The 25720-nt window shown below is 39.2% G+C and overlaps 1 protein-coding gene and 1 long non-coding RNA gene across 15 annotated transcripts in view; both read left to right on the top strand.

Moving 5' to 3' along the window:
- IQSEC1 (IQ motif and Sec7 domain ArfGEF 1) overlaps window positions 1–25720 on the top strand; it is a 356789-nt gene that overhangs the window by 166790 nt on the left and 164279 nt on the right. For 7 of the 14 annotated variants that reach the window (XM_074879790.1, XM_074879771.1, XM_074879775.1 and 4 more), the window contains one exon: window positions 3754–3840. The exons of the other annotated variants lie outside the window; for them this stretch is intronic. In XM_074879790.1, the coding sequence (XP_074735891.1) occupies window positions 3754–3840 (87 nt within the window). The remainder of the gene's footprint in view (window positions 1–3753; window positions 3841–25720) is intronic. 14 annotated transcript variants of the gene reach the window in all.
- LOC141947973 (uncharacterized) lies at window positions 8662–10847 on the top strand. Its single transcript, XR_012630321.1, has 3 exons — window positions 8662–8741; window positions 9738–9870; window positions 10472–10847. It is a non-coding gene; the product is annotated as an uncharacterized LOC141947973 (long non-coding RNA).

Genomic DNA, 25720 nt, shown 5'->3' with positions numbered 1-25720 from the left:
GTGCTATTCAGAGTTAGGAGGACAAGCTTTCTGCAGGCTGTCAGCGTTCTGCTGGGTGGAGGTGGTGGTGCTACTGCAGCCGATGGCACGGCAGCACTGCCCTGTTCCCAGGAGCAGGAGGATGGTGACCAGCCTGCTAAGAGGACATTTTGAAAACAGTAAGAGGGTAGCCTGTTAAAGCAAAAGTAATTCCAAGTTAATAGCCTGCTATTCTGTTCTCCCAGGTTGTTTTATAATCAATATTGAGAAAATTGTCTACTGAGTTTGGGAGGCTTGTTGGTGATTGTAAGAGAAAATGGGGGAAAAAAAATACATGTGTAGCTTTATGTGATGATCAGTAATCTGTTTCTTTTTATTTGTACATCTAAGCAAGACTAGTACTGAAGGAATAAAAAGAATGGTCATTTCTGTTTGCTGATGGATATGGAAGTGTTGTTTAAATGAGTGATTTCTAATGGCACACATAATGGAATTTATACAGAAGTGAGAAGAACAGTGAAACCTACTTCGGGTCTGCATACTTACTTTGTGTCTGGATTTTTCTCGTTATGTTGGTATCCTGAGGGAGCTGTGATTTCAAGGTCTTGTTTCAGATTTGGTTCTGTTTTTACTGTTTGACTAGTCTGTTCTCAAAAGAACTTTCTTTAAAAAAATGACAAGTGGTTACCTGTCCATGAGCACTTGGGGAGAACTGGAAGAAACTTGGCCTGGAAGCAGGAAATTGCGAAGCTTCAGTGTCCGCTGGGATATTGCGGTAATGTTTCAGAAACTGAAATTACCGGAAGAAGCATTTAGCGGTTTAGTAATTTGTCTTCTGTCACTGCTGAAGTAGCTGTACTCATAATCTTAAATCATCTTTTGAAAACCATAGATTAGAGATGTAGAAACTAAATTTAATAGGGCCAAGTATCTATGGTACTGTGAATGGGGGAAGCGATTACTTCTCCTCTGAATTATTTAAATACATTTATTCTGATGTTTTTAGGTGTTATAACTTGGCAAATCAGTTCTATTTTGAATGCCAACCTGTGTTGAAGGCTGATTGATTGACTATATAGTTTAAAAACAAAACCAAAAGGCATTTGAATCTTGAACTTTTTCTGATGTGTTCTAGAGGAGTAAATGAACAGACGTACTGTTAGCAGGTGATTGAAGGCATAAAATGCCATGTTTGGGTCTTAGATTGCACCAGCAGAAGGTGGATTTGCTTTGGGTAAAATTAGTACCCTATGGCAGAGGCTGTAAAGCCTGAACCTCATCATTTGTAGGGCTGATTGGGCATCAGTCATGGGATCTAGAAGAACCAAAACACTGAGTTGAGATACCCTTGAATTTTGAAATTCAGAGCAGAGTCCAAACCTCATGTTTGCTTCTGTAACTAGTTGGCCAAAGAGTCGATCTTTGAATGCCCTAAGAAATGGCTGAAATTTAACCTCGTGTATTGAATATATGTCTCTGACATCTGAGATGTTCTTGTTGGAACACAGCAATGATATGTGGTAACTTAATTACAAGTCTGCAGTTGAATGTTGCTATCTGTTTTATCTACTCCGTACCTACACCTATGACACCCAGAGTGCCAGTGTACTTACTACTTGACAAACCTTTGGCACTTCTTATTTGCTATCAAGGTGGCTGGACTTTTGCATTTCTACTGCACCTTCGAAAAGAAACTCAAAGCAGTTGAGCTCCTAACCAGTCTTGTGTGATAGGTGAGTATTAACCTTAACTGCAGATGAACAAACTGAGATTATAGGGATGACTTTATTGTTTAGATTTTTTTGGGACCTAGGAAAGTTGGAGTAGGACAGATCTATGGAGCCTTGTGAGCAATTATTTCTGGAATAGCCAGGAGCGAGCTCTGTTCAAAATACTTTGCTGAGCAGAACTGAATCCAGACAGATACTTTCATACATGTACCGGGTTATTCTCTGAAAAAAGAGGTATTATTGATGAGAATACAGAGATTTGCATGGGAAAAAAAGAGTGGTGGGAAGGGAATCTGGGACACTCTTGTACTAATTTCCTCCTTTTGCTTCTACTAAAAAAAAAAATTAGGTATTCACAAAGCAGGAAGCAGCGATTTCATCAGTGTGATCGGTTTCCCTACCCAATGTGAGACTATCGTGCAATGCACACTTATAATGTACTGCCCTGGTTCCGTGAATTGTGTGGAGCAACTTGTGTGAATATTGTATGTTTTTCTTGTCAGAAAACACAGCTTTTGAGTGTTCTAACTGCTTTTATCGTGGTCCATCAATGTTTTCAGTAACATTGTCCATCTTTCTTTAGAATTGTTCTGGTCACCTTTCCACGTGGTTTGAAGGTGCCACCAATTAGTAATTTCGTGCTATGAGGTGTTAGCAGGGTATGTCCCATGATGGCAGTCTGCCTCATGACTGAATTGTGTTGCACTTCTGTTTCCAAAAGCTCAAGTACTTTTTAGGAGTTACCATCGGTTGCTATCTTTAAACAGAAAATCCAACTCATCTTGGCCATGCAGTTGCTGACACACTGTTGGCAACAGAAATCAGAACAGGCTGACCTTGTTTTTTTAAAAAGGCTTAGTAACTGACTCCTTTCTGAACAAAGCCTGACTTTTTTTGCTTAACCACTCTGTTTGATCTTATAAGAAAGTGACCTCACAGGATTCACTTTAAGCCTCAGGGATGCAAAAGAATCAAAGTCAATCTTCTGAAACATTTGTCAAGATGCCAAGCAAAAGATGAGTGGGGAAAAAAGGTGCATGTATGTACACATACACACACTCGCTATTAATAAGCAGTTTGGATGCTTACAAGTTAAATGTGGATTTGCAATTTAATGACTACTTCTTCCATGTGTGCACACTCTACGAGCTAGGAAATATTGATTAATTTTTTTTATGATTTCCTAGAAGAATGCTGTGTCTGAAGAAATTTGGTTAGGTTGTTTTATCATGGAGGACTTACTGTGCTAAACCCTGTTCAATGTTCCCTGGCACAAACATCAAAAATGCTGAGAAGTGTACTGTGTGTTGCTTAAAGATTTTTCTAAGCTTTACTTCAGATGCAATACCTTGTCTTGTTTTGCAACTCTTCCTTGTTTTTAATGAAGCAATACAAACATAATGATCTGGGGTGCAGAATATCTTTTTGTGTTGTAAAGCTTTTTTTATTTTTCCATGCTTTGAACAAATGATAGCAGTTAAATTAGTATTGCACGTTTCAGAACATTGCTAAAAATTGGGGTGAAACTTTGATTCTTTCAAATTTATAAGTGGCATATTGCAGTATGTTTATAATTGCTGGGCTTGAAGAAAGCTTATGTCCATATTCATCGCATTATTCCTCCTTGTGTTTAAGCACTGTGTTTGTAATTTCATTAACAAAGAAACAGCTTGACTGGTGCAGAGTAATGTGCAGGTCTGAAGCTTCATTTCCATAGGAATTTTAGCCTTCAGTGTTTAGCTTTTGCCTCTGTTCTGCATGGCAAGGCAAAAACCAAGTCTTAAATCGGCATTTTATCTTAATCCTGCCACAAAACTTTGATTCTTCATTGCAAGAGTTCATCACTGTCATTCTTGATGTGTATATTTAAACCATGGGACTCTTTCCCTCTTTATTTCCTGGGATTCAGAATTGACAGCTGTATGTCAAATTTCCTTCAAAGTTACCATGAGTTTCAAATATCCCTCCTAGCACCTGCTTTTTCCTAAGAAGCCCCTTTCTAAACACTTGGTGTTTTGACTTTGTGTTTTTCCTTGTGTCGTAGGTCTTTAAATACTCTGCACCAGTTTTGCTGTCCAGCTCCATTGTACCATACCCAGCTAGCTGTCCCTGCCACACACTCAGAGTACAGGTAAGAGTAGATATGGTCCACCCACTTTTTATTTTTGAAGAGAGATCTAACGCTACGATTTGACATAAGAAAAAGAATAGTAGTTAGTCTTAAAAGGGGAAAAAAAAAAAAAGAGAAAAACATATCAAACATTTTTAACATCTCATAGGATAGCCCTGTTCACTTCTGTCAGGCACTCTTGAATTATGCAGTAAAATGAGCTTCATGTGCTTTAAGAGGCACATCCCCCTAGACTCTTTGAAAGGTAGGAAGAAGCTAGTTGCTGGTTTAGTTCTCACATAATAAACATATTGAAATGTTAATATAATTTATGTAGGATATTGATGTTTTTCTGAGCAATACTTTTTTTAAACCCTGAATATTTCCTGACAGTATGTGAGGTAAGCCATGTATTGTGGCACTCTGAAGGTTAAAGGCATGGACCTGCAAAAGGCTCAGCACTGCCTTTTGGTTTGAATGAAAGTAAGGGGTTTTTAAATGGATGCAAACCCTTGACGCCAAGTAGAATCTGCCCTGAATACATTAAAAAAAAAAATGTTTTTCCAGCTAATAACGCTTCATTTAACATAGATGTCTTTACTGTGTGTTTTCCAAGTTCTCTTTGATCAAATGTGGAGAGCAGTAATTATGCATCTTAGTACAATGCACTGCCAGTGCCAGTGTTTATTTTAACAGTCATCTTAGAGAAGCATCAAAGGACAGCTAATCTAAGTAATGAGAAATGTAAAAACTGTCAAGAAATTGTGCATGTCATGAAAAAATTCTCTTTAATTTTTACTTTTACTATTACCGATTAACTTGGTGATAATTGCCAGCTCATGAATAATATTAATATCAAAATATTGGAAGTCTGGTGCTGAAAAATCAAATCACTTTGCACTTGGTAATAAGGAAGACAAAACCAAACAATGAATCCTAAATCTGTAAATGCATAAACATATTTCTGATTTGAATCTTTCATCTCTTAGTTATCTCTAACCATGCATGTTTGGATTCATCCTGTTGTTTTACATTGCAGCATCTGTTTGTATGTTTGGTTTTTGATCCCATCAGTGTTTTATTTGGTGGTAATGAATCCATAGTTGAGTTGTAAGACAACTTAGTATTCCTTCAGTGAGGAGCAGGACCTGAACATGATTAGATTCTCCACTTGCTTTTTAATGAGGTTTTTATTTTTCGCTTGTCCTTAGTTTGTAATGCTTTAACTGTTAGACTTGTTTAGAGATCTTCCTATATGGATGTTGATGGGAAAACCAGTTGTTTTTTGAATGCTTCAATATCTTGCTCCATGTAGGTGGTTATTTTTGTTGGTAGTACTTTATTATTTTTATTGGTAGTAACTTATTAATTAAAATTTACAGCAGCATAACTTTGTGCTTAAAATATCCCAAACTTCTCCAGCCTTTTTTCTCTTTCTGTCTTTATGCGGTAAAAAAATGAATGCCCTGAATGTCGCTGGATCTGTAAAGCACGTACAATTTTTAGAATGCTAATGTGTAAAACAACATATAGATTTGGATAATGCCCAAACATATGCGGTAAGACCTTCAGCTTTGGTTTAAGGATTGGGGTGTGTGGAGGAACTCATCACTGACCTTGTTTGTTCTCAAGGAAGGCTAGGTCTCAAACTCCCCAACTGTATGTAGATATATAGCCGTAACTCAGCTAGAATCGGTGGAACTTCCAACAATTCATAGTATAGTAGTGTTGCCCATATTCACCTAACGGTAATGGAGCAATCAATGGATCAGTCAGTGGCTGCCAGGAAGCTTAATATGCTCTACATCTCGCTCATCCCCTTTCCTGGCTAACCAGCCAAGGTCTGCCAGCAGCACCTGATCTGTGCTAACCTCCTTTTTCATTATGAGCTGTTAGATTAAGGAGTTCAGGGAGTTAGACATGGCCTTGTTCTCCTCTTACCTCTTTCCCCCAGACCAACACATGAGTTATCTGGGTGTAAGATGAGCTTTTGCCAAAGATGTTAATGGGCAAGCGGAGTGTGCCTGTGGCAGTGGTGGCCAGCTGCGTACAGGGCTGTAGGAGCACAAGGGGCCGGCAGGCTGGGGGGGCATCTCCTCCCTTCTGTCACCACTTGTGAAACCTCCTCCGGAATGGCTGGCTTTTGGAAAGACATCGGGATCCTGGAGCACATCCAGAAAAGGGCCACCAAGGTGTCTGGGGGTCAGAGAACATGACCGGTGAGGCAAGGCTGAGAGAACGGGGGCTGTTCAGCCTGGAGAAGCGATGTCTTGGGACTGGTGCTGTCTTCAGCTCTGTGATAGGAGAGGAGGAGAGGATAGGACAAGAGGCAACAAAACCAGATTGCAGAGAAACAATCTGTTTAGATACAGAAATAGATACAGAAAAAATCTGATTAGATACAAGACAGGGGAGAGGGGAATTTCACCATGAGTGTGAACGCTGGAACAGAGGCCAGGAGAGGAGGTGGCATCTGTCTTCAGCAATACTTGGTTCAGCTGGACCACAGCCCTGAGCAATGTGATGTAGTTAGGCCTGCTTTGAGCGGGGAACTGGACTACAGATACCTCCAGAAAACCCTTCTAACACAAATTATTGTGTCATCCTGAAGCACTCTGTTCTTGGGAAGGAAAAAAGAGCTGCAAGTTTGTTCTGTAGAACTTAGTTTCAAATTATACAGTGGTGTTAATGCCATCCCAGGAAGTGTCCTACTCACAAATGTGGTGGTGTGCTAGAGCCAGACCGTTACAGTCTTCCTCATGTTAGGAATTTGTTTGGCATACCCATGAGTTAAATTTCTGAAGCTGTTGTACCCAAACTGATGGTTGCAACTTGACATCACTACATCTGTAATCTCTTAGTCAAGTACAAATTATGCACCTGTTTTTGTAAACAACCTGGATATGGGAATCCTACTGCTGTGAATTAAAATCAGCTACTAGAACACTAGCAAGACTGGGCTTTAAATTTCCACATACATTTAATAGTATTAAATTTAGCTTTTAGTCTTCCCATTTATCAATTTATAAACAGAAATCATTAGAAACAAAACCAACAGCAATGGATGCTTCAGTCTAACTTCAGTTTTGAGGCTTTATTTAGAAAATACGCAGAGGGATTAATTTTGTAGCCCAGAATTAAAAATTAAATTTGCTCTGAAAGAAGCAATTAATGAATGCACTACAGTGAAATCTGGAGCATCTCTGATTTGCTGTTAGCTAATTGCTGGATGTTTTATTCACTCCAGCAGTTTTATTTCTAGTCAAGACGATCTTTGGCATCTGTTTTGAATTGTTAATAGGGAAATAATGCATTTTTAATAACTGCAGCTATTGCAGTAATCCCTTGCTTGCTCATTTTACAATGTTCAAAATAGATAGGAATAATGCAAGTTATCTTGCATTCTCCTGTTATGAGAAAAATCTTAGGAAGCGTAAGCATATTATGTACTTCCAGCTAGTTATTTGTCTGTGTTCCAGTTAGCCCATATGCCTCCTATGTTTGCTCTTTTTTACTACTTTTTGTTTGGAAATTAAAAAAATAATAATAAAGATACGAGTAATGTCTGTAGCTTGGCTTCCTCGACACCCTTTCCCTTCCTGCCTCCCAAAGTAGAGCCTTAAAAGCAATGTGCTCTAGTTTGAAGCTGCAAATTCCATGAGCTGCTCTTGTATTTCTAAGTGATCATTTGAATACAGGTTTTATGTCTGCTGTGAAGGGCAAAGTGAAGGAGACGGTGGTGCACCCTGGAGAGGCTTCCAAAAGGGCCTGGATCCGTGTAGTCTTGTTGCTGAGTCTCTTGCTTGATAAGGCCTGCATTATCTCCGTGGCCTTGCAGATAGAGTATGTGCAAAGCAAAGCCTGGAGATACGATGGCATTCAGAGAAAGTAAATTTAACCATCTCTGTTTCTTGTTTGGAGAACAGTCTGTTCCCAGCATTTTCTAAGCACATCTTTCTAAACAAACTTCAGTTAGTACTCCAGCCTATCTGGGTAGGTGCTGGATACCTGATACCAATAACGTGCACACACTTTTGTGCACTTGATAGTTGTCACCTTGGAGTGTATCACTTGAACCTTCAAGTTACTCAGCTGTTCACACCACTCCTGAACATGCAGGGTTCATTTACAGTCTGAGGATAGTTCACCAGCCCAGTGTTGGAGAAGGCTTCCTACTCTGCTGAAATTAGGGGAGTTTTTTGTTTGGTTTGGTTTTGTTTTGTTTTTAATGCCCCGTAGCCCTAATCCTGTCAGCTCTTCAGGCTTTTCTGTGGTGAGTGTTACAGCAGAAATGGCTGTAGGGATGGCTCCACACAGGGAGATATAATGTAGAATAGTGCCCGTGCTTGGAAATATAAAGTCTTATTCATATCTGTATTCTTTGTATGGATATGTAATAGGCTTATATATGCAACTACAACTGTGGACAGATTTGCTTACCACTAATATCTAAGCATCTTTGCATCTGATGTGTTTATTCATAGCTATGATTTCCTTCTTCTGATTTGCATGAAACGTTGGCTGTCACTCATTCCTTTCTCCATCCACTTTACCTTCCATCCTTCTAGTATTAAATTAGATGCCCTTATCATGTCCAAAGACCATTTTCAAAATCGTGAAGCTAGAGATTTTTCTTTTCTTTTTTTTTTTCTTCCCCAGTGATACCTGTGAAAACAAAAAGATAATGCAAAGGATGTTATAGTACCAAAGAAATCCCATCATTTTCTTGCAGTCTCTACCTGCTTAATGTTTAATCAGCACCTCTGGGAGGTAAAAACATTATTCTGAAAATACTGTACTTATGTGAAATTTTAATGTGGAATCTTTGTTTCACCAGGTAATGTTGGCTTACATGCAACAAACCACTGTATGGAAGATGATAGAAGGATTGATTGTGCTATTTCTTTTTGTCTGAGCCACTGGTAGGCATTGTAGCTGTCTTGTTACCGTAACTGGTTACCATATGCTTAACATACAATGATGTCTAGCTGACAGATGCTTCTATATTGTATTAGAGTGGTCTGGTTTTTCGCAAGTTTTTTCGAGAGCACGGTGGGAATTCTTACACGCTAGACACAGTCAGGGAAAATTGTGAACTTTTTACTTAAATTCCTGAAAGTGAAAAATATCTATTTACAGGTAAATTTGGTTCTTTGCAGCTCTCGGTTTACTGTTTCCACTGATGATCACTATACTCTTTCCCAGGCTTAGAGACATAGCAAGTATTTCACATGTCCTTCATACAAGCATATATAAAGACATCCGACACTACACAGCAGACTCCTCAGTCCTGTGGTAGTTTCCCAGTCAATGATTAGTCACAGGTGAAGCTGCACAAGCTGTACTTCAGAATCCTTTCTACTATAGATATGACTATTTATTGAAGTTTTCTACCAAAAAAAAATATCGAATAAGAATAATTTCTAACTGAATAGCAATTGCCTAACTCTATAACTTAGCACATTTAAGCACCATAGCCTGTCTTTATAATATGCACAGATTTAAAAGCTTGACAGTATTTTTTTCAAATTGAGCAAAGGAGTGAAAGCAACATAGCTCAGACCAGCCAGCATATTGCAAGGAAGATGCAATATGCAGATGAACAAAGCAAAACAGAATCAAACTCTGACCAAATCATATACTCTGTGCTAAGTCAGTATGAGGTTCACATGATTATATAAGGCATCTGTGTTCAAACCCTATGGCAAAGGAAAGCTAGCATAATTATAGTAATAGTTGTAATTTTCCACTTGATGCCTACGTGATCTAGAGATGCACAAATGGTGAATTTTGTTCATACACAGCAAGCTGCCTGAAAACAATCAGGAGTTGGCAGAATATCATGAAATTTACTATTTGTTTTTGGATTTTCTTGGTTTTCTTCCTTCATTGTGTTCCTTTCCATCCTCCTCCTTTAGCTTGTTCTTTAGTTTAAAGGAAATGACCACTCGTGGTTGTGTTACTGATAAAGAAGTGACCTCGTACAAGCTTCCTGCTAAGCCGGCATTCCTTCCTCCACCCGCCATAAAGCACATTTATAGCATTACAGATGTAGGTATTCCAAACTGCTTCTTTAATAGCCTTTGTGCCTTCTGGTTTGTAGCACCATTCATGATGCTGGCAACTCCGCATGGAAACACAGTTCTTCCTTCTGCTTTAAAAGAAGGTGGGGGGAGGAGGAAGGTGCAGATCTGTTAATCATCAATATTTCTGTATGTAAATCACCAGCAGAAGGAGAATGCATCTATTCTGCACTTTTAGTAGAATATGGGCAGTGAAAATACCTGTGGAAAGTTTCTTTTAAACATGTTAAAAATAAAGGAGCCATGGCCACAGTAGACTGGGTGTGTATGTGACTACTTAATGTATTTTTCTTATGGGGAAGAGCAGAAATTGCCCTTTCCAAATCAGCTTTTGCCTCAGAGTTTAACTCTAAGTGTTGGCCTAGGCTCATTTGGTGGTGGTTCATTGTGTTGAAAGTCCTGTCTCTGAGATTGAAATGGGTTAATCGGATGGTACTTACAAGTTACACTATTTGTGGATGTAAAAACAAAACCAAAAAAAAAAATCTCAAGCTTAACTTTCCTAATGCTGTTCCCTATGATTCTGTTCCTCTGTCTCTTTTCTTTCTTGCCCCCCTCTTCCTTGGCAGGGAAGATAATGTTCTGCACCAGTTCTGCTGTCCACCTTCGGGGTCTAGTAGTCCATCTTCAAGATAACAGAGAAGCTCGGGGTCGCTAAGCGTGCAGTCAGTGCTACATCTGTATAGTCCATCTCTCCTCTCCTATCTTACTGACGTGTATGGGACTGACACTTGCATGGATGCCATAGGATTCTGGTTCGTGTCAAGTTTGAGTTACTCAGAATGGCACAGCCGTAACTTTTTGCCATCGATGCTTGGTAATCTCCTCTCCATGCTTTTCTACAGCTCTCTTCCTTGTGTCTGGTATTTAAAACACATGCAAACTGTAAACAAATACGTAAAATGCACAGTTTATTTTGAACTAAAATAAACAGTACCATAAGTCTTTAAGTGTACTGTGAATTTTGTTGCTGTGTATCCATGGTCACGTGGTACGAAGGTACAAACTGATGTGATTTGTTCTCCCCCAAATGTTGAGGATATGAGGTGGGAGGGGAGCTGTTTCTCAGACTCTGTATTAGGCTGTTTTCGCTGCTAACAATCCTAGAAGTTTGTTTCAAGGTTGGGCAAACACCAACATGACTTTTTATGAACATTACTATATGGAGATTAACCATTCTTTCTTTGCTTTGTGATTATTCTGAGGAACCAGCACATTTGTGTTGTTACAGCAGATACTCTAGCTATGAGTGATTACATTTCTAAGCTTCTTTGAGGTCTGTCTTCTAATTTTGTTTGCCTGTTTGTGAAAGTCTTGTATTAAGCATTAGCAAAAGTATAAGATCATTACTCATGTACTTCTGTTACCTAATTAACGAAAATAGTTTTCTCTAAGCTGTGCACAAGATTGTCATCAAAGAAGTGAACTTGGAATTGAATGTCCCTGTAACTACAACCAGATAAATGTGAGCATGTCCATGGGTGTCTAAGAATAGAGTCCAAGTTACCATTGCCCAGAAGGCACTTTGTTGATTACATCTTTCCAGACACATCTCGTGGCTCTAAAATAACTGGAGGATTTCTACTGGTTGGATCTTCCAAACTTAAACAGCCCAAGAAAATATACTAGGAAAAAGAATTTCTATGAAGTGGCATTTACTAGCCTGAAGCTAGCAAGAAAGAAAAAGTGACTGGGGGCGGGGGGGGGGGGGGGGGGGGGAAAGGCTTTTAAGTCTGTTGTGCTACCATGAGTTAAAATGTTACTCCAAACTGTCTGGAGCTCATGTAAAGGCAGAAATGGTTGGGTTTAGGGTGAAAAGCTGATATTTATTTGTATTTATATGTGACTTTGAGGATGGGATAAAAGGAGACTCATCAGGATCAGGAAGGGAAGAACTGTGAAGGTATCAAGAGGCTCATTGTCATCCTGTGTAATGTGCTTTTTTTATGACTCTGACGGAATCCGTATAAAAAACAGAATACAGGTTGTTTGCTTTTCAGTTAGATTTGATCTACTGTTTCTATCCTTCATGTTAAATGTTTTCTTGTGCTTGCCTTGGGTATGATTGTGAAAGGTCCAAGGCCTGAGGAAGAATTTGCTTGCAGAAGGCTCATCTGCCTTCATGATTTCGCAAGTTTGTCTATGACTTTTATTCTGACTGCAAGGCTGTAAACAACATACAGGTTTTTCTGTTATTGGTATTGAATGTTCCTTAGTTTCATGTGTTTCTCAATTACTTGACATGACAATATATATGAAGTACTGCTATTCCCAGTACAGAATTTGAAAATTATGTATGTAAAATTTGTTTAGTAGATTGCTGCAGTTTATTATATATCCCTGGAAGTGCTCTGATGTTTACTGGGCAGGGTAAAACATTGAAATGTTTGAAAGTTGCTCTCAATTTTGGTCTTTTACTGCTATAATTAAGAGTTTCTCAGAGTTGCTTCCCAAAGATAGAAACAGTAGGAATTTCTGATATTTTGACTTGCTTATTTCCCTCCCAAATGTAAACAGTAATTAACTCTCTCTACTCAGTGTACTGAACTGAAGCACTGTAATTATTCTCTTCCATAGGGTGGGATTTGTCCAATCTTTCAATAAGTATCTTTTATATATTTGTGTAAAGGAAAACAAAGAAGAAAGGCTACTATTTGAACATGAAAATTAAAACCACCAACTCTGGGTGCCAGCCCTTTTGCCTTGAAGAGACAGCAGTTGATTATCCTGAATGTGGTTGTAGTTAATGATGTGTCTCGGGAGAAATGAAGTCAAAGACTGATCAGTGTTATTAGCTGTAACAGGACGCTATCATTGGTTGTTTTCTATCCGGTAGTTTTCCAATTAAGGGAAAAATAGTGTCATTATAAGTTGCTGACATTTGAAACAATTTGAGTTGGTATCCATAGTACCATCAAATCATGGCATTTACTCTTTGTGGAGCAAATAGAGAAGCTGACCTTCTCTGCTGCAGTGAAAGTCAGAAATGCAGAAGTAAACATTTTCCTATTTAAATAAATCATGGCTGGCTAAATAAAACATGCTGTGAATCTCAGGATTTAGCATTAGAGCCTAGTAGGGGTTCTCTTTTAGTTAACCAGAGTTTAAAAGTAGATGACCTAAATGCTGCACGTTACTATAAAACAAAGAAAGGTACCAGTGGAAAAATTTTATTTTTCTCCTGATTCCTAGATGAATTTGCACTGTGTTTGTGAAGACTGTCTTATTGTGCATTCTAGTATGGAAGATGGAGTAGAAATGGCATTTTTCATAATTTTATAGACCAAATTTCTTCGTTCAGGAACTCAAAAGATTGAAGAAAAGCTGCTGCTTTGGGGGAATTCAGTGAGGGTATTTCTCCTTTGGCATGTTTAGGCACTTGCACCGATTAGGATCGGGCTATTTTGTTTTTCTTCTGCAATGTGAAGTTCTCCTTTGCAAACATATTCAGCTCTTATGTTCTCTTGGGTGGTTTTGCCTATAATAGGTGGGTGAGACTTCAGTTTTGCAGAGCACCCTCGGACTTGCTGTTATTTTCTGCACATGTATTCTCTCTGAAACTGATTGTGGGAAGTCATTAAAACTGCTCAGAGCAGTGTGTGCAGACACTTTGTGCTTGGATGGTGTGGATTTTTATGCCTGCTAGATGGAGAAAAAAAAGAAACAAACAGTTTAACTGTGAAAATTAGACTCATCTCCCAAAATGGACTTTAACTGAAGCAAAATATTGTATAACATGAGGAGAAGAAATGATCCCCTGAAAAGTGGAGTAGGGTGTAGATCTTGAGCATGACTGAAATCAAGCTTTTAGAATTTTCCCTTAGCCATTCTGCTAGCTATGTAATTGAATGTGGATTGCCACAATTTCAGGCAACTCAAGAATCATAATGAATTGGAATTATGTGTTGTTAGGCGTTGGAATGGACTGCCCAGGGAGGTGGTGGAGTCCCCATCCCTGGAGGGGTTGAAGAGTCGGGTCGACATAGCGCTGAGGGATCTGGTGTAGTTGGGATCTGTCAGTGCTGGGTTAACGGTTGGACTAGATGATCTTCAAGGTCCTTTCCAACCTAGATGATTCTGTGATTCTGTATAGTTTATGGCCAGGGAAGCTCCTTGCTTGAGCAGGTGCCTGGGGGTGGCAGAATGTAACCTGCTGAGCAGAATGAAGCAGCATTGAGGCAGCATTTAAGGTGACTCATAGACGTCATTGTCAAGAGGCAGGGACTTGGCTGTGCTCAGAAGATGCTGCCTGAAAAGGCTTAGTCCCCTCTGAAACCTCCTGACTCACAGCTTTGAAAGGCTGACATTCATGTTACATAATTTTGATTTGCCTAACTGACCGTTTTAAAGTCCTTTTTCACCTCAAATACTGAAGCAGAGCAGGAAGTTCTCAGAAAATGTAAACCCGAAGATATGTACACAAGCATCTGTGAAAGTACTTACTACCTTTACGCTGTTGCTAGGATTGTGAGCGGTGTTAGAATTTTTCGTTTTTACAGTAATTGACTAGTTCCTGAAATGGGGGCTAGAGGGAGCTCCAATGCAATCTGTTCAAAGCTTTCTCAGTAAGTCAATCACTACAAATATGGCCTATTTTATTACCTGAAGCTATAGATGAAAACAAAGGAGGAAGCCATCTATATTTACTTTTGCATGTGATTAACACTGGAGATGTATTTGATCATGTGGAATAACAAAATGGATATATATGCCGGCATGCCCTACAGGCAATGTTGTTTATACATTTTATAATTATGATCATAAATACATTGTTTGCTTGTGTAGTTTGGTCTGCCTCTACCCTTCTCAAGTTGTCATGCAGAATATGTTCCAGGGAAGGTGTGTGTCTTTTACAGTGTATGAATAGCCATATGGGGTATTATACATCCTACGGTCAGGTGTCTGATGGTCATGTAGAAGGCAGCATAAGAACAAGAAAGACATACAGTGATATTTCTCCTAGGCTCCAGGAGATTTTGCCAAGAAACTAATCCATAGGTGATGTCTAGTAGGTTTTCAAATAAAGAAATTGGTAATTACTGTTTTAAAACCAGCATGAAACAATTTCAAAACTGCTAGAGATACGTTTCTGCTGTCAAAGCAGCAGAAATTCTAGCCTTACTGTTCTACATCTACTGAATTAATTATAACTCAGTTAAGGGTACCACACCTGTATTGACAGGGCATTTGGGTTTATGGACCTTTTCTCTCATTGCAGGTACGTTTCACATTTTCTTTTAACTTCACAAAATGCGCACAGCAGTTGCTCAGTACTGGGTGGAGAATCTGTAAGCAAGCACAGCTGCACAGAAAGTTTGAATCATCTGCAGCAGTAATAGCTGAATGTGACTCAGCTGAACAGAACCTTGATTTTTCTTCCCCCTTCCCCTCCTGTACTGCTCGGGGCAGGACATGTTGCCTGCCCCTCGGAGGAGGCCCTGGTACCTGCCAGCATCGCCTGCCTGTGCCAGGTACTGAACTCAGTGCTTGTAGGGGCCTGGCTGTGATCAGGGGATTGCTGGTTCTGATGAGCTGACAGGGTAGAGAAAGAGGAGACAGGACTTAAATTGAGTCAATCCACAAGGAGAAAAAACATGAGTTCAGTGAGAGTTTTTCCTGGCTATGTCTGGATCAAATTCAGCCTCCTGCTCTCTGCTACTAGTTGACCTTTTATGTCTCAGTCCTGCTGCCATTCTGCTTCTGCCCTGTAACATAGAGATGTTCGTTTACTGACCCTTAAAAGAGACTTTGGAGACCTTCTTGGGGATGGGAGGGACTCAGAGCGAGTTATTTTTGTTTTTCAGAACAGAATGCTACAGGGTCAGAAGGAAAAAGTAGCTATACAGCTCACATGTTTTGATTTGCATAGTAAGTGTATAGCAAACATTTGGGTACTCATTAAAGATGGCTTCTGTGAAATAAAGATGCTAATAACGGTGGGAGTTTTCAAAGATCCAGATTAGTATGGCTTCCTTCTTTGTGCTCAGCCAACATCTTTATCTGCAATTAATGTTTTATCTTGGTCATTTCTGTAAAATATGAGTGTTGCTGTTTTCCCTTTAGAGATGGGGATGAGATTTTAGAAAATGTGTAACTAATTATCTGTATTTACTAAACAAGCTGGGAAGCTGAAATTTCAAATAACTAAAGACCATTTCTTCCTACAGCTATGTTTACTTTCCATATTCGAGTGAAAATTTGTACATGATATTTTTCATGAAAAATATTGTCCATTGTTAATTCTAGTGTTTCAAGCAAGTGCTTTTGTTTCCATACCCATTAGTTATTTATTTTTCTTTTTTTGATGTTATTTATATGCTCTCTGGCCTTTAGTGATTTTTGGCTGATGCATTCATAGAACAATTGCATAAAATCATCCCAATTTATGACCCATTAATGTAAGCATTTTTTCCCTAAAGAAATTATGTCACATTTCATTCACCTCTGAATTTTTTTTCTAGCCAGTCACTGAAGCATTGCACACCTGAAAATGAGATAGTATTGAAATCTATCTTGCTCTGTTCCTCAATTAAATTCGTCTTTATGGAGAATTTAATTAGTTGTAATTGATATTTTATGACAAGATTTTGCCAGAGGCTGGTGTATTACAGATAATTAATCTCGATCAGGAAATGTTACTTAAATAATTTTATTTTGTAATCCTACAAGCAGTATTATTAATCAGGTGACATGTATTCTGACACTGGAAAGAATGGGCAGATAGCCCACTGCTCAGTCTCTTGGATGTAGCAGATGTTTCTGACAAACAAGTTTGTTTGCTTGTTGGTCACGAGGTGTCTGATTAAAGCAATTTTGCTCGGCTTTGTTCTTTGTTAGCGGGTGAGCTCTCAGCTGTGCCCGCTGCTATCAGCTGGCTGTGGAAGCCCCGAGATTGCTGTTGGTGCCTCTAGGATTCAGCATGAAATTTAGGTGCTCTCCACATGTGTTTAGCTCTTCAGAAGCCCACAAAGATGTGTCTTCTGCTTTATAATCAGACTTTGTTATTGAAGGCTCCTTTTAATTTTTTTTCTTTTTGATTTTGGGGAGCTTAATGAAAATATATTTAATTCAGTGCTGCCAATACATACTGGATTCCAAGTAAGATATGAACAGTAGCAGTCCTTCCTTCCCACAAATTGCTTGGTTACATTACTTCAGTGCTTCAAGGCAAGAAAATAGCCAGTGCTTTTTAAAATAAAACTGAAAATGACTGAGTAATAGGCGTTGTCAACTCATTTAACATTTTTCATCAAAGATTTAAGGATGATCAAAGAGCCAACAAGGGAGGCAAAGGTTTAGGTGTGTAAGTGGAGCAGCAGGAAGCCTGTCACTTTATTACAGATGAGGCTAAATGAATCCTGAGCTTTGCTTTCATGTTTCATTAGGCACTTGTCTCAGCCACAAAACTCAGTCCAGCTTGAGAAAGTCCACATTTCGCTTAGCCACAAATAGGAAAATTTGGGAGACAATTTTTATTAGTCAAATTTATCTGTCAAAACCTGGAGTGGTAAAATATGTAACTGGAGGCTAGAACTGAAGAACTGTGCCTGCTCTAGCCAGATGTGCAAGTTGCTGCCAGTTGGTTGTTTCGTCTAATTCTCTGGTACGGAAACGTTAAATGGTCTCTGGGTAATAAGTATGAAATTGAAGAATGGGCAAGATTCATTTAAAGCTTACTCTCTTTAGGTACTTTGACACTTTCCTTCCATGTTTTTTGTGTTTTGAGGGCTTTTCCAAAACAAATTCACAGTAGTGTGTGTGAGTATATATACATATATGTGTATATACATATATATGTGTTTATAGTTTTCCAAGTATGGTTGTTCTCCAAACGTGTACAGCTGCATCCAGATGGCAGTCAGAACCTTTGGCCCTCTCACACGCATCTGGGACTGCTCTCCTGTAGTCTGATCTCTTGGTTTACATTGAAGCCGTACTAGTTCCCATGGGTACAAAGACAACCCTGGGCTGTTCCACTGTAAGTACTGTTTGGAACTCTAGGATGGATATGGCAATCAGTTGTGAACTCTGAACTTATGTAAGGCATATAGTCATCTTATTGTGGTTTCAGCTGGCTCCTTTTATTATGAAAAGTCAGGGTAGTGAAAATTATTATTATGGTAAATTCAGTTTTTATATATACCATACTATATAAGTGTATGTGTACCTATATATACACACAAATATATAAATATATGTATTTTTTAAATCTGCTACTTATACCCTCTGGTATTTGCATAACTTCCTACAGCTGGGGTTTTGAAATGTTGGACAAGAGCCACTACAAAGTGGGCCCATGCAGAACCCCTGACGTGGGTTCTGCTGAAACCCAGCGCTGGTGCAGAGGAGCCTGCAGCCAAAGGGATCCACTTGGTGCTGTCAGGGAAGTGCCTGTCTCAGCTTCTCAGGAATGCTTGAAAGTCAACGTGCCTCTGTAAATTCCCTCAGCACACTTGATAAATGTAAACTGCCGGTTAGCTGAAAAATCTTGTTTCCTTTCTACTGACTGGGTTGCTCTGTAGCTTCCCCCTCCTGCTTCCAGCATGCACACTACTAACCCCACTTTTTGTTGCTTTACCACAGACATGCTGACGTTGCTCCAGTTGTGCTTGTTTTCAGATTCTGTGGTAGCTTGCTAGTTGCATGTTATTTAACTTCGATTTGTAAGCCTTTTCTTCCAGAAAACAACACTTTTTAAAAAATCTAACCCCATTTTCAATTCAGTAGGTTTGTAGCCTACGGAAGGAGTGGAATTGCTAAAATATTTGCTGTGCATGTGTGCTGATGAGAAGGTTGATTTCTGTATTTAAAAGAAGTATCATAACCCCTGACAGACTGGTATAGCGCACTACACTTTAAATAGTTGAATCTGCTTATATGAATATCTCTGTTAATTTTCTTTTTCAGAAATGATGAAATGAATAAAATAGATGCAGCTTTACTGAGTAATAGGGAAGCAACACATTGATTGTAGGTCTTTGAATCCACTTAACAGCTTCTGTAATTCTGTTACATTTCCCGGGAAACAAAGGGGTCATGCACATTGATCTATAGTACTTTGTAATCTGCTGCTTCTTGTTAAATGCTAGGTAATCAAAGAAAAATATCACTGACATGCAGAGAAATAATCATTGATTGCAAATGAATGTATTGAAATAGGTTGAAAATCATATGAATTCTTAAATTGTAATACTGGTGTTTCTGGACAGCTACAGGAACGAAAGCTTTGTCGTGCGACATGATAAATTAGCCTCTGGCAGCACAGGCTGTGGCTCATGCTGCCTGCAGATCCCTGCAAGGGAATAAGGCTCCTCTAAGCCTTTTGTTTTTCTGTACATATATAAGCATTTGCAATATGCAAACTACAGGGAGGTGCCTGCAACATATGGTGTAATACATGGGAAATACTTAAACTGCAAACTTCTCTCCGAGCACTCATTCTGAGCAGGGAGTTAAAATCTGCTGATGTGAAGATGAGAAACAAACTGTTAATCTATGAACCTATATGAAAAGTGGAGTAAAGTCTGTCACTGAACCACTCCTGTGGTGCAGCCATGTACTGCTTCATGCCAACAGATCTTTTAGGCTTTAAACCTAATCATAATGTTCTTAAGTACATGTGAAGGAGATAGACCCAACAGAAATAGTCTCCATTTCTGTCGTAAGTCTCTGCTCTTAGGATATAATGTAATGGGGTCAATTTGGTGTGTTCATTCTCATATTCAGCTTGACGTGGTTTTTTACTTCACTGCATCACTGTTGCACAGAGCTGCTGCTAGCTGTTTTAGGAGGACAGTAGTAACACTATAGCTTGCAATAGGACGCATGATACTCAAACACATTTTAAATTACACATCCTTTTTAGGATGCCCTTGTTTTCTGTTATTTTTCAGTCACATGATCTCAAATGCCATGCAAAGATACTTGTAGAATTTAGATCTTTGTGGTACCTGAGTGGATACTGGTACGGGGACTTGTGCAGAGAATGCCCTTCTGTCTACAGTGACGCTTCGGTGCTTTTTCCCTGTAAGTGATATGATTTTGCTTACACTGTGGGTAAGCAGTCACACAAAAGATAGCCGTTAGCTTAACTTGGTTACTGTAAGTGCTTAATTCACAGTAATCAAGAAACCTTACACATAATGATAAACTGTTTGCAGATTTATGACTCTCATAAACATTCCTTTCTTTGCAGATGATATGCAAACAAAAAAAAAGGGAAAGGTAGCTGGTTTTGGCCAGTAGACACAAATGAGAACTTTTAATGGAGAGTATGTTTGTCCAGTCATATTGTTGAACAAGACATTTTCAAACACTTCAGTTCTCAGATTACATTAACATGCTGGACCTTTGCCTCACAGAAGATTAAACATAGATCTGGAAACTTTAATGTCTTCAAATTGAATTGTATACAATTGGCTGCTGCTATCAGCAATGCACTTTTCCTTCTTTGGAAAACCTCAATTCCCATGTTGCATGTATGGGTTGGTTTTGTTTTCATAGTTCTAAATTTGAGCTGCAAATAGTAGTGAGACTTGTTAATAAACATCTGATCTTCATGTAAGTCTGGGAATAAGCGTAATTTAAATGACGGGCTTTACTTCTAACAAATCCAAAACCACATCACTACAATATTTTAATATGAAATCAGTTCCTCTGGCAAGATATCACCTTGAAAAACAATGCTGATTAGATGTTCAGCAGATGATAAATTCTAAATCATTTGTCATCATGGGGGTGGTTCCTTGATAAAGACTTTTTTTTTTTTTTTTGTCCCCCCCCAGAGTTCAGGGCTGGGCGACTTGCAGCTCCTTTGGGAAACCTGGTAGAAGGCTGGGATGCCTAAATACAAGGCATATATGATTGCTGTGAACTCTGAAATTGTATTGTAAGACGTAGTGCTGAAGGGTCTTAAACATCAAGGCCATTCACCTTTAGGTGTTATTGCTGGAGTTAATCTAGCTGCTGGGAGTTTTTTAAGATTAAGTTTTTAAATAATATCTTTCACTGTATAAAATTTCACTGTAAAACTGAAATTAGAGCATTTCTTGAGAAGGAAGCTTCTCCAAGTCCTCTCATTGTTATTTTTGTAGATTGCTCTAGGAATGCAGGCCCCAACTTTGTAAGCACAAACTGAGTTTTATTTAATATAATTCTGTCGTGTCTGTACAGAAACTCGGTTTTACTTTTGCACAGTCTTCTCAAATTAATAAAGCCAACTGAGTTTGCTAATCTGGCTGTTTTCTCGTGGCTTTTAGGTTCATCTTGGGATGGCTTTGTTTCCGAAATATTGCTTTTCTTATAGATTTAAAATCTCTTTGAGATACTGTGATTATATTTTGATTTGAAAAGCATGTTATAAAAATGAGCGTTTGGACATGCTCCTGTGCTGAACACTTCCAAAATTATGACAGAACTGTGTGATGGAAAGGGATACCTCCTGAAGGAGGAAAAATGGAACAAAGCTTGTGTGTATAGCTTACACACAGCCCAAACCAAATTAATATGTATTTCTAGTATGCCAAGTCGAAAAGCATGTTCAGAGTTTTCCTAAAGCTGCTCTTTTTCTCTGATCTGTTTCTGTCTTTGAAGCAGACCTTTTGGTCACTTAGCCATGTGGTGTCTGGAAGAGATCCAACAAAAAACTCTTATCAGTCAGTTGGTTTTCTGAACAATCAGTTGCTTGCTTAGATTTGTAATCCAGCTTTAACTGTTAATGACCTGGGAAATGGGCCACACTCTGAGGACAGGTAATACAGGCTTTCCAACCTGGAGCTATGCAAAACCTCTAGATTCAGCAGAACTCTACTCGTGAGTCTAAGTCATTCAAGCTCCAAGTGAGGAGAGTTTTTCATTTCTAGGAGCAGCATTAAATATGTATTTAAGTACTGTCTTGTCTAAATGGTTCGTTGAAATGTTTGGAGCACAACATATGAGAAGAGAAAATGAGAAGCAAGAATTTCAGTGGTATTCTTTAAAGTTCCTAGTCCTTCCTTCTGAATGCTGCCTTTTCATAGGTGAACAGTGCCAGTAAAGCTATTAAATTATATATCCAAAAGAAAGACTTAGTTTGAACTATGTTTTCAGGTTTTGTTCCAATGACATAACAATTTGAGTGATGTTTAGTTCTGGCCTACTTACCCACGCAATTCTGTGGAAACCTCTGGAGTTGGGCTGTTCTACTTTTAGATCTACGGTTCAGGCAGACTACCGTGAGACAGGTTTTCTGAATTGAATCCACATGTGAACGTAGCTGCCAGAAGCATTACAGGTTTCCTGAGAGCTTCTGCCTTTGCAACATGCCTGTTTTAGGATCGCAGTGTGTCCCCCAGGAACTGAACAACAATTCGTTAATGAGTTGGTGGGAACAGTGGGTCAGAATGGCCGTGCTGCATCAAAGCAAACATCCACCTGGGCCAGTGCATGTTCTCTGATGGTGGTCCATAGAGTGCCAAGGCAGACGTATAGGAGTAAGACAAGCATGCTGTCATACTAGTCTGCCTTTAGTTCTTGAAGATATCTTGATTCACTTGTATTGCACTAATTAATGCAGGACACAGCTGCATGTCTGATAAATGATGCTTCAGCCAGAAGAGACGTTACAGCAGAGCTTCTGGCCAAATATCCATCAGATTCCTCCTAATTTCTGGGAGGGGCCTAATCTCTTCATTAGTTTCTGGTCTGTGATATTCAAATGAGAATTTCCCGCAGCTTGTTTCTTCAGGGCCATTTGTTTGGGACCTCGGGCAAAGGGCTGTGTAACAAAACTGAATGCTGAACTGCTAGCCACTGCATCCCTTTAGCTCAGGGCACTTCTGAGGTTTTGGGGGAGTCTGTGCTCCCTGATGGCTTGGCAGATCTCAGGGCAAACCAAGGCTCCGCTGATGAGGCGGTACTTGAGCTGAGAGGATGTGCTGAGCAGAGTTTAGAGGTGGGAGGCTAGAATTAATTCAGATGCTACCTTGTAACTTTTTTCCTCTTTGTTCTCTGTTAAGTAACTTCACCATATTGTGGGTGCTTTGGGAATTTGATCTCTAAGCAACTAATTAATGGGGAGCAGACTGAAGATGACACAGCTTTCTGTATGTTGTTGAACAGCAGAATTATGAAGAGGGTGTGATAGTGTGCAGTGCTTGATACTTTGGTGATTATGTCTTCCACTTGTAGCTAAAGCGTGTTGGGTGCCAAGCTAGACATCCTGGAATCCTACCAGTGCTCGTAGAAGTGACTTACGGCAAGCTCACACAGAATACGAAGGGATGATTTTGTTTGATGACCAGTGTAATGGCTGGAATATGATTTCCAGCATTGTTTCTGTGGGAGGGTGCTGTTCTGGCTGAGTATGATCCTTCTGTTCCCTTCTTTTTGCCTGTTACAATTAGATGCTTTGGGCTTACCTACCAAAAGGAGCGCTAAGGGATGCACAAGCATTCATCAGTGCTAGGTTTCAGACAGTCCTCAAGCAAGGGTAAATATTTCCATTTAATGAAGCTGCACTTTAGAATATAAAGAAATAATTTGGTCCTCCTTTGTAACTGAATGTGTGGAGTATCCCAGCATCAGCCTGCAGTGAACAGGATTCCCTTTCTTCTGTGTGCTGCCAGTTCATACGAAGAAACTGTGACAAGCAGCAATTATTCACTGAGTAATATCTAGCACAGTGTCTTAAATATTTAATATATTATTCTGCATTCCTTTCCTCAACATTAAAAAGATGCAATACTACGCTGCTTCTAGCAACAAAGGCTTGATGGAGCTCGGAATTGTCTTTTCCCCCTCACACACGCTCTCTGAGTTGTCATTTGCAGACAGCAGTACTGGGGTGCTCCAAGTGCATTTCACTTCTTAGCCAAAAGATGATATATTTAAACAATCTTTATTTGGGATCAAGCTGTGGGTTTGCTTCAACTACAATTATTTAATCTGCCACCATTGTGCATTTTCATGCCAGAAGAATATCTTGGCTTTTCTCAGATTGGAAATTTTTCTTGCTGCTTGCACAATGTCTGCTTATGATATGTAGCTATTTGTAGCCTCTGTCAGCAGTAAGATGGGTAGTACTGTGGTCTCATTTATCCTCTGGTTAGCAGATAATGAAGCAGTTGCAGCCATCTGCACTGATGGAAATGGACTGCTCCTATCCCAACTTAGCATTATTCAGTAGAATTGAGCCCGTAGGGCTGGAAGTTGCCCCATGGGACCCTGAGAAGGGGAGACAGCCATCCTGAGCTATCACAGTGTGGGGACTCAGAAGAATATCCATTCAGCATAGTAAGAACCTCCATATAACTTTGCACTCCATCGAGGGAGTTACCAAATACTCTGTAAAAGGCTTACAGCGCAGACACAGTGCTGGACTACTAGAATTACTATATTCTGTTTATCCCGTCTCAGCAAGAGCATAGTTACTATGTGGTTCTGTTCCGCTGGTGCTTCCTGCAATCACATTGGCGTCTGTCTTAGAAATGTCTTAATGATTTACATTGTCACTGTTCCATACCGAGAGACAGAATAAAGGTCTGTGTTTGTAATGCTGTCTCCCAGATCAATAACACTCCTTGTCTATTATCACAGCTGAGGAAACCAAGATTTAGAATTGTCAGTTCTTCAACCTATTCATTCTCTACCTTCTCTCTGTCCATATAGTATATAAGGAACTCCGTCTTATGCAGTTTCAGAAGTAATCTTCAAGACGACTGATTTTTGTATTTATGAAAACCAGTTTCTTTCATCACAAAAAAAGCAAAGTAAAACAGAACTTGTATCATTGCTCAAGGTACCAAGAAGCTAATTGTATGTCTCACTTAAATGTGCAAAACCATTTTGGAATATGATCTTTTAAATACCCAATTGCTAGGAATCCTGTACCCTCAGGTTTGCTCATTACACAGTGTGAATAACAGGTGTTATAGCTTGTGGCCCTGATTTTTGCTTCAGGACAGAACTCTCAACTAGAATTGTATTTACTCTTTTTGCCCATGGATACCTAAAGCCCACTGAATAAGACAGCAACTGTCTGAATTTCAGACCAATGATTTCTTGGTAATATTTTTATTTTTTTCTGCATAATACACTGCAGAAGTGGGCTATTTATGATTTCTGTACTAGCTGATGGAAATAGATGCAAGCTCTAAGCAAGTTTGTAATTCAGGAGTTGTGTGTATCAATATTTTGTATAATTCTTTTAGCCTTGAAGGAGGTTGTTATTACCAACAATTACACGCATTCTTCAAGTTTCATGCTGACCGTGTCAGTGCCAAATAATCCAACTGGGTATAGCCCTGCGTGCCAAGTTTAGTTACAGTTCATGCAATGATTCCTCTGTCTTTTCTCTAAAATGTCAAGAATGTGCATGACGAAGAGATGTCATTCAGCTGACTTCATCAGTGAAATTGGTGCAGATTTCCTCAACCCCTACCTAGAAGGACCTTGCTAACTCCATGGAAACAAACTCAAGATACAAAACAGCCTGCAGGGTTGTTTAGAGCATTTCCCTGATAATGCAGGATAGTTCTGTAGTTTATTTTCTTCTCTTTAGTGGTGGTATAAGGCTTAGCTCAATTTTCAGCCAATTCCTTGGGCATAGTTCTACAATTAATAGTAGTTTGGTTGGTTGGTTTTTAATTTCTTGTGTATGTACAAAGTAGAAATTGTACATATATAGACAAGTCTATTATATTTTAAATATTTTTATTATTAGATAGTGTATAGATTTCTTTCTGGACTGCAAACGTTCTGAGTCAGTGCCCATTAGGAATAAACAAATAGGGTTGTTAGACCTTCCTGCTTGCTTTCATTAGAGCTATGCAATTTTTTTT

This window comes from Strix uralensis, chromosome 10, assembly GCF_047716275.1.
Source record: "Strix uralensis isolate ZFMK-TIS-50842 chromosome 10, bStrUra1, whole genome shotgun sequence".
Taxonomy (NCBI): domain Eukaryota; kingdom Metazoa; phylum Chordata; class Aves; order Strigiformes; family Strigidae; genus Strix; species Strix uralensis.
This window is presented reverse-complemented; position numbering and strand designations above follow the sequence as displayed.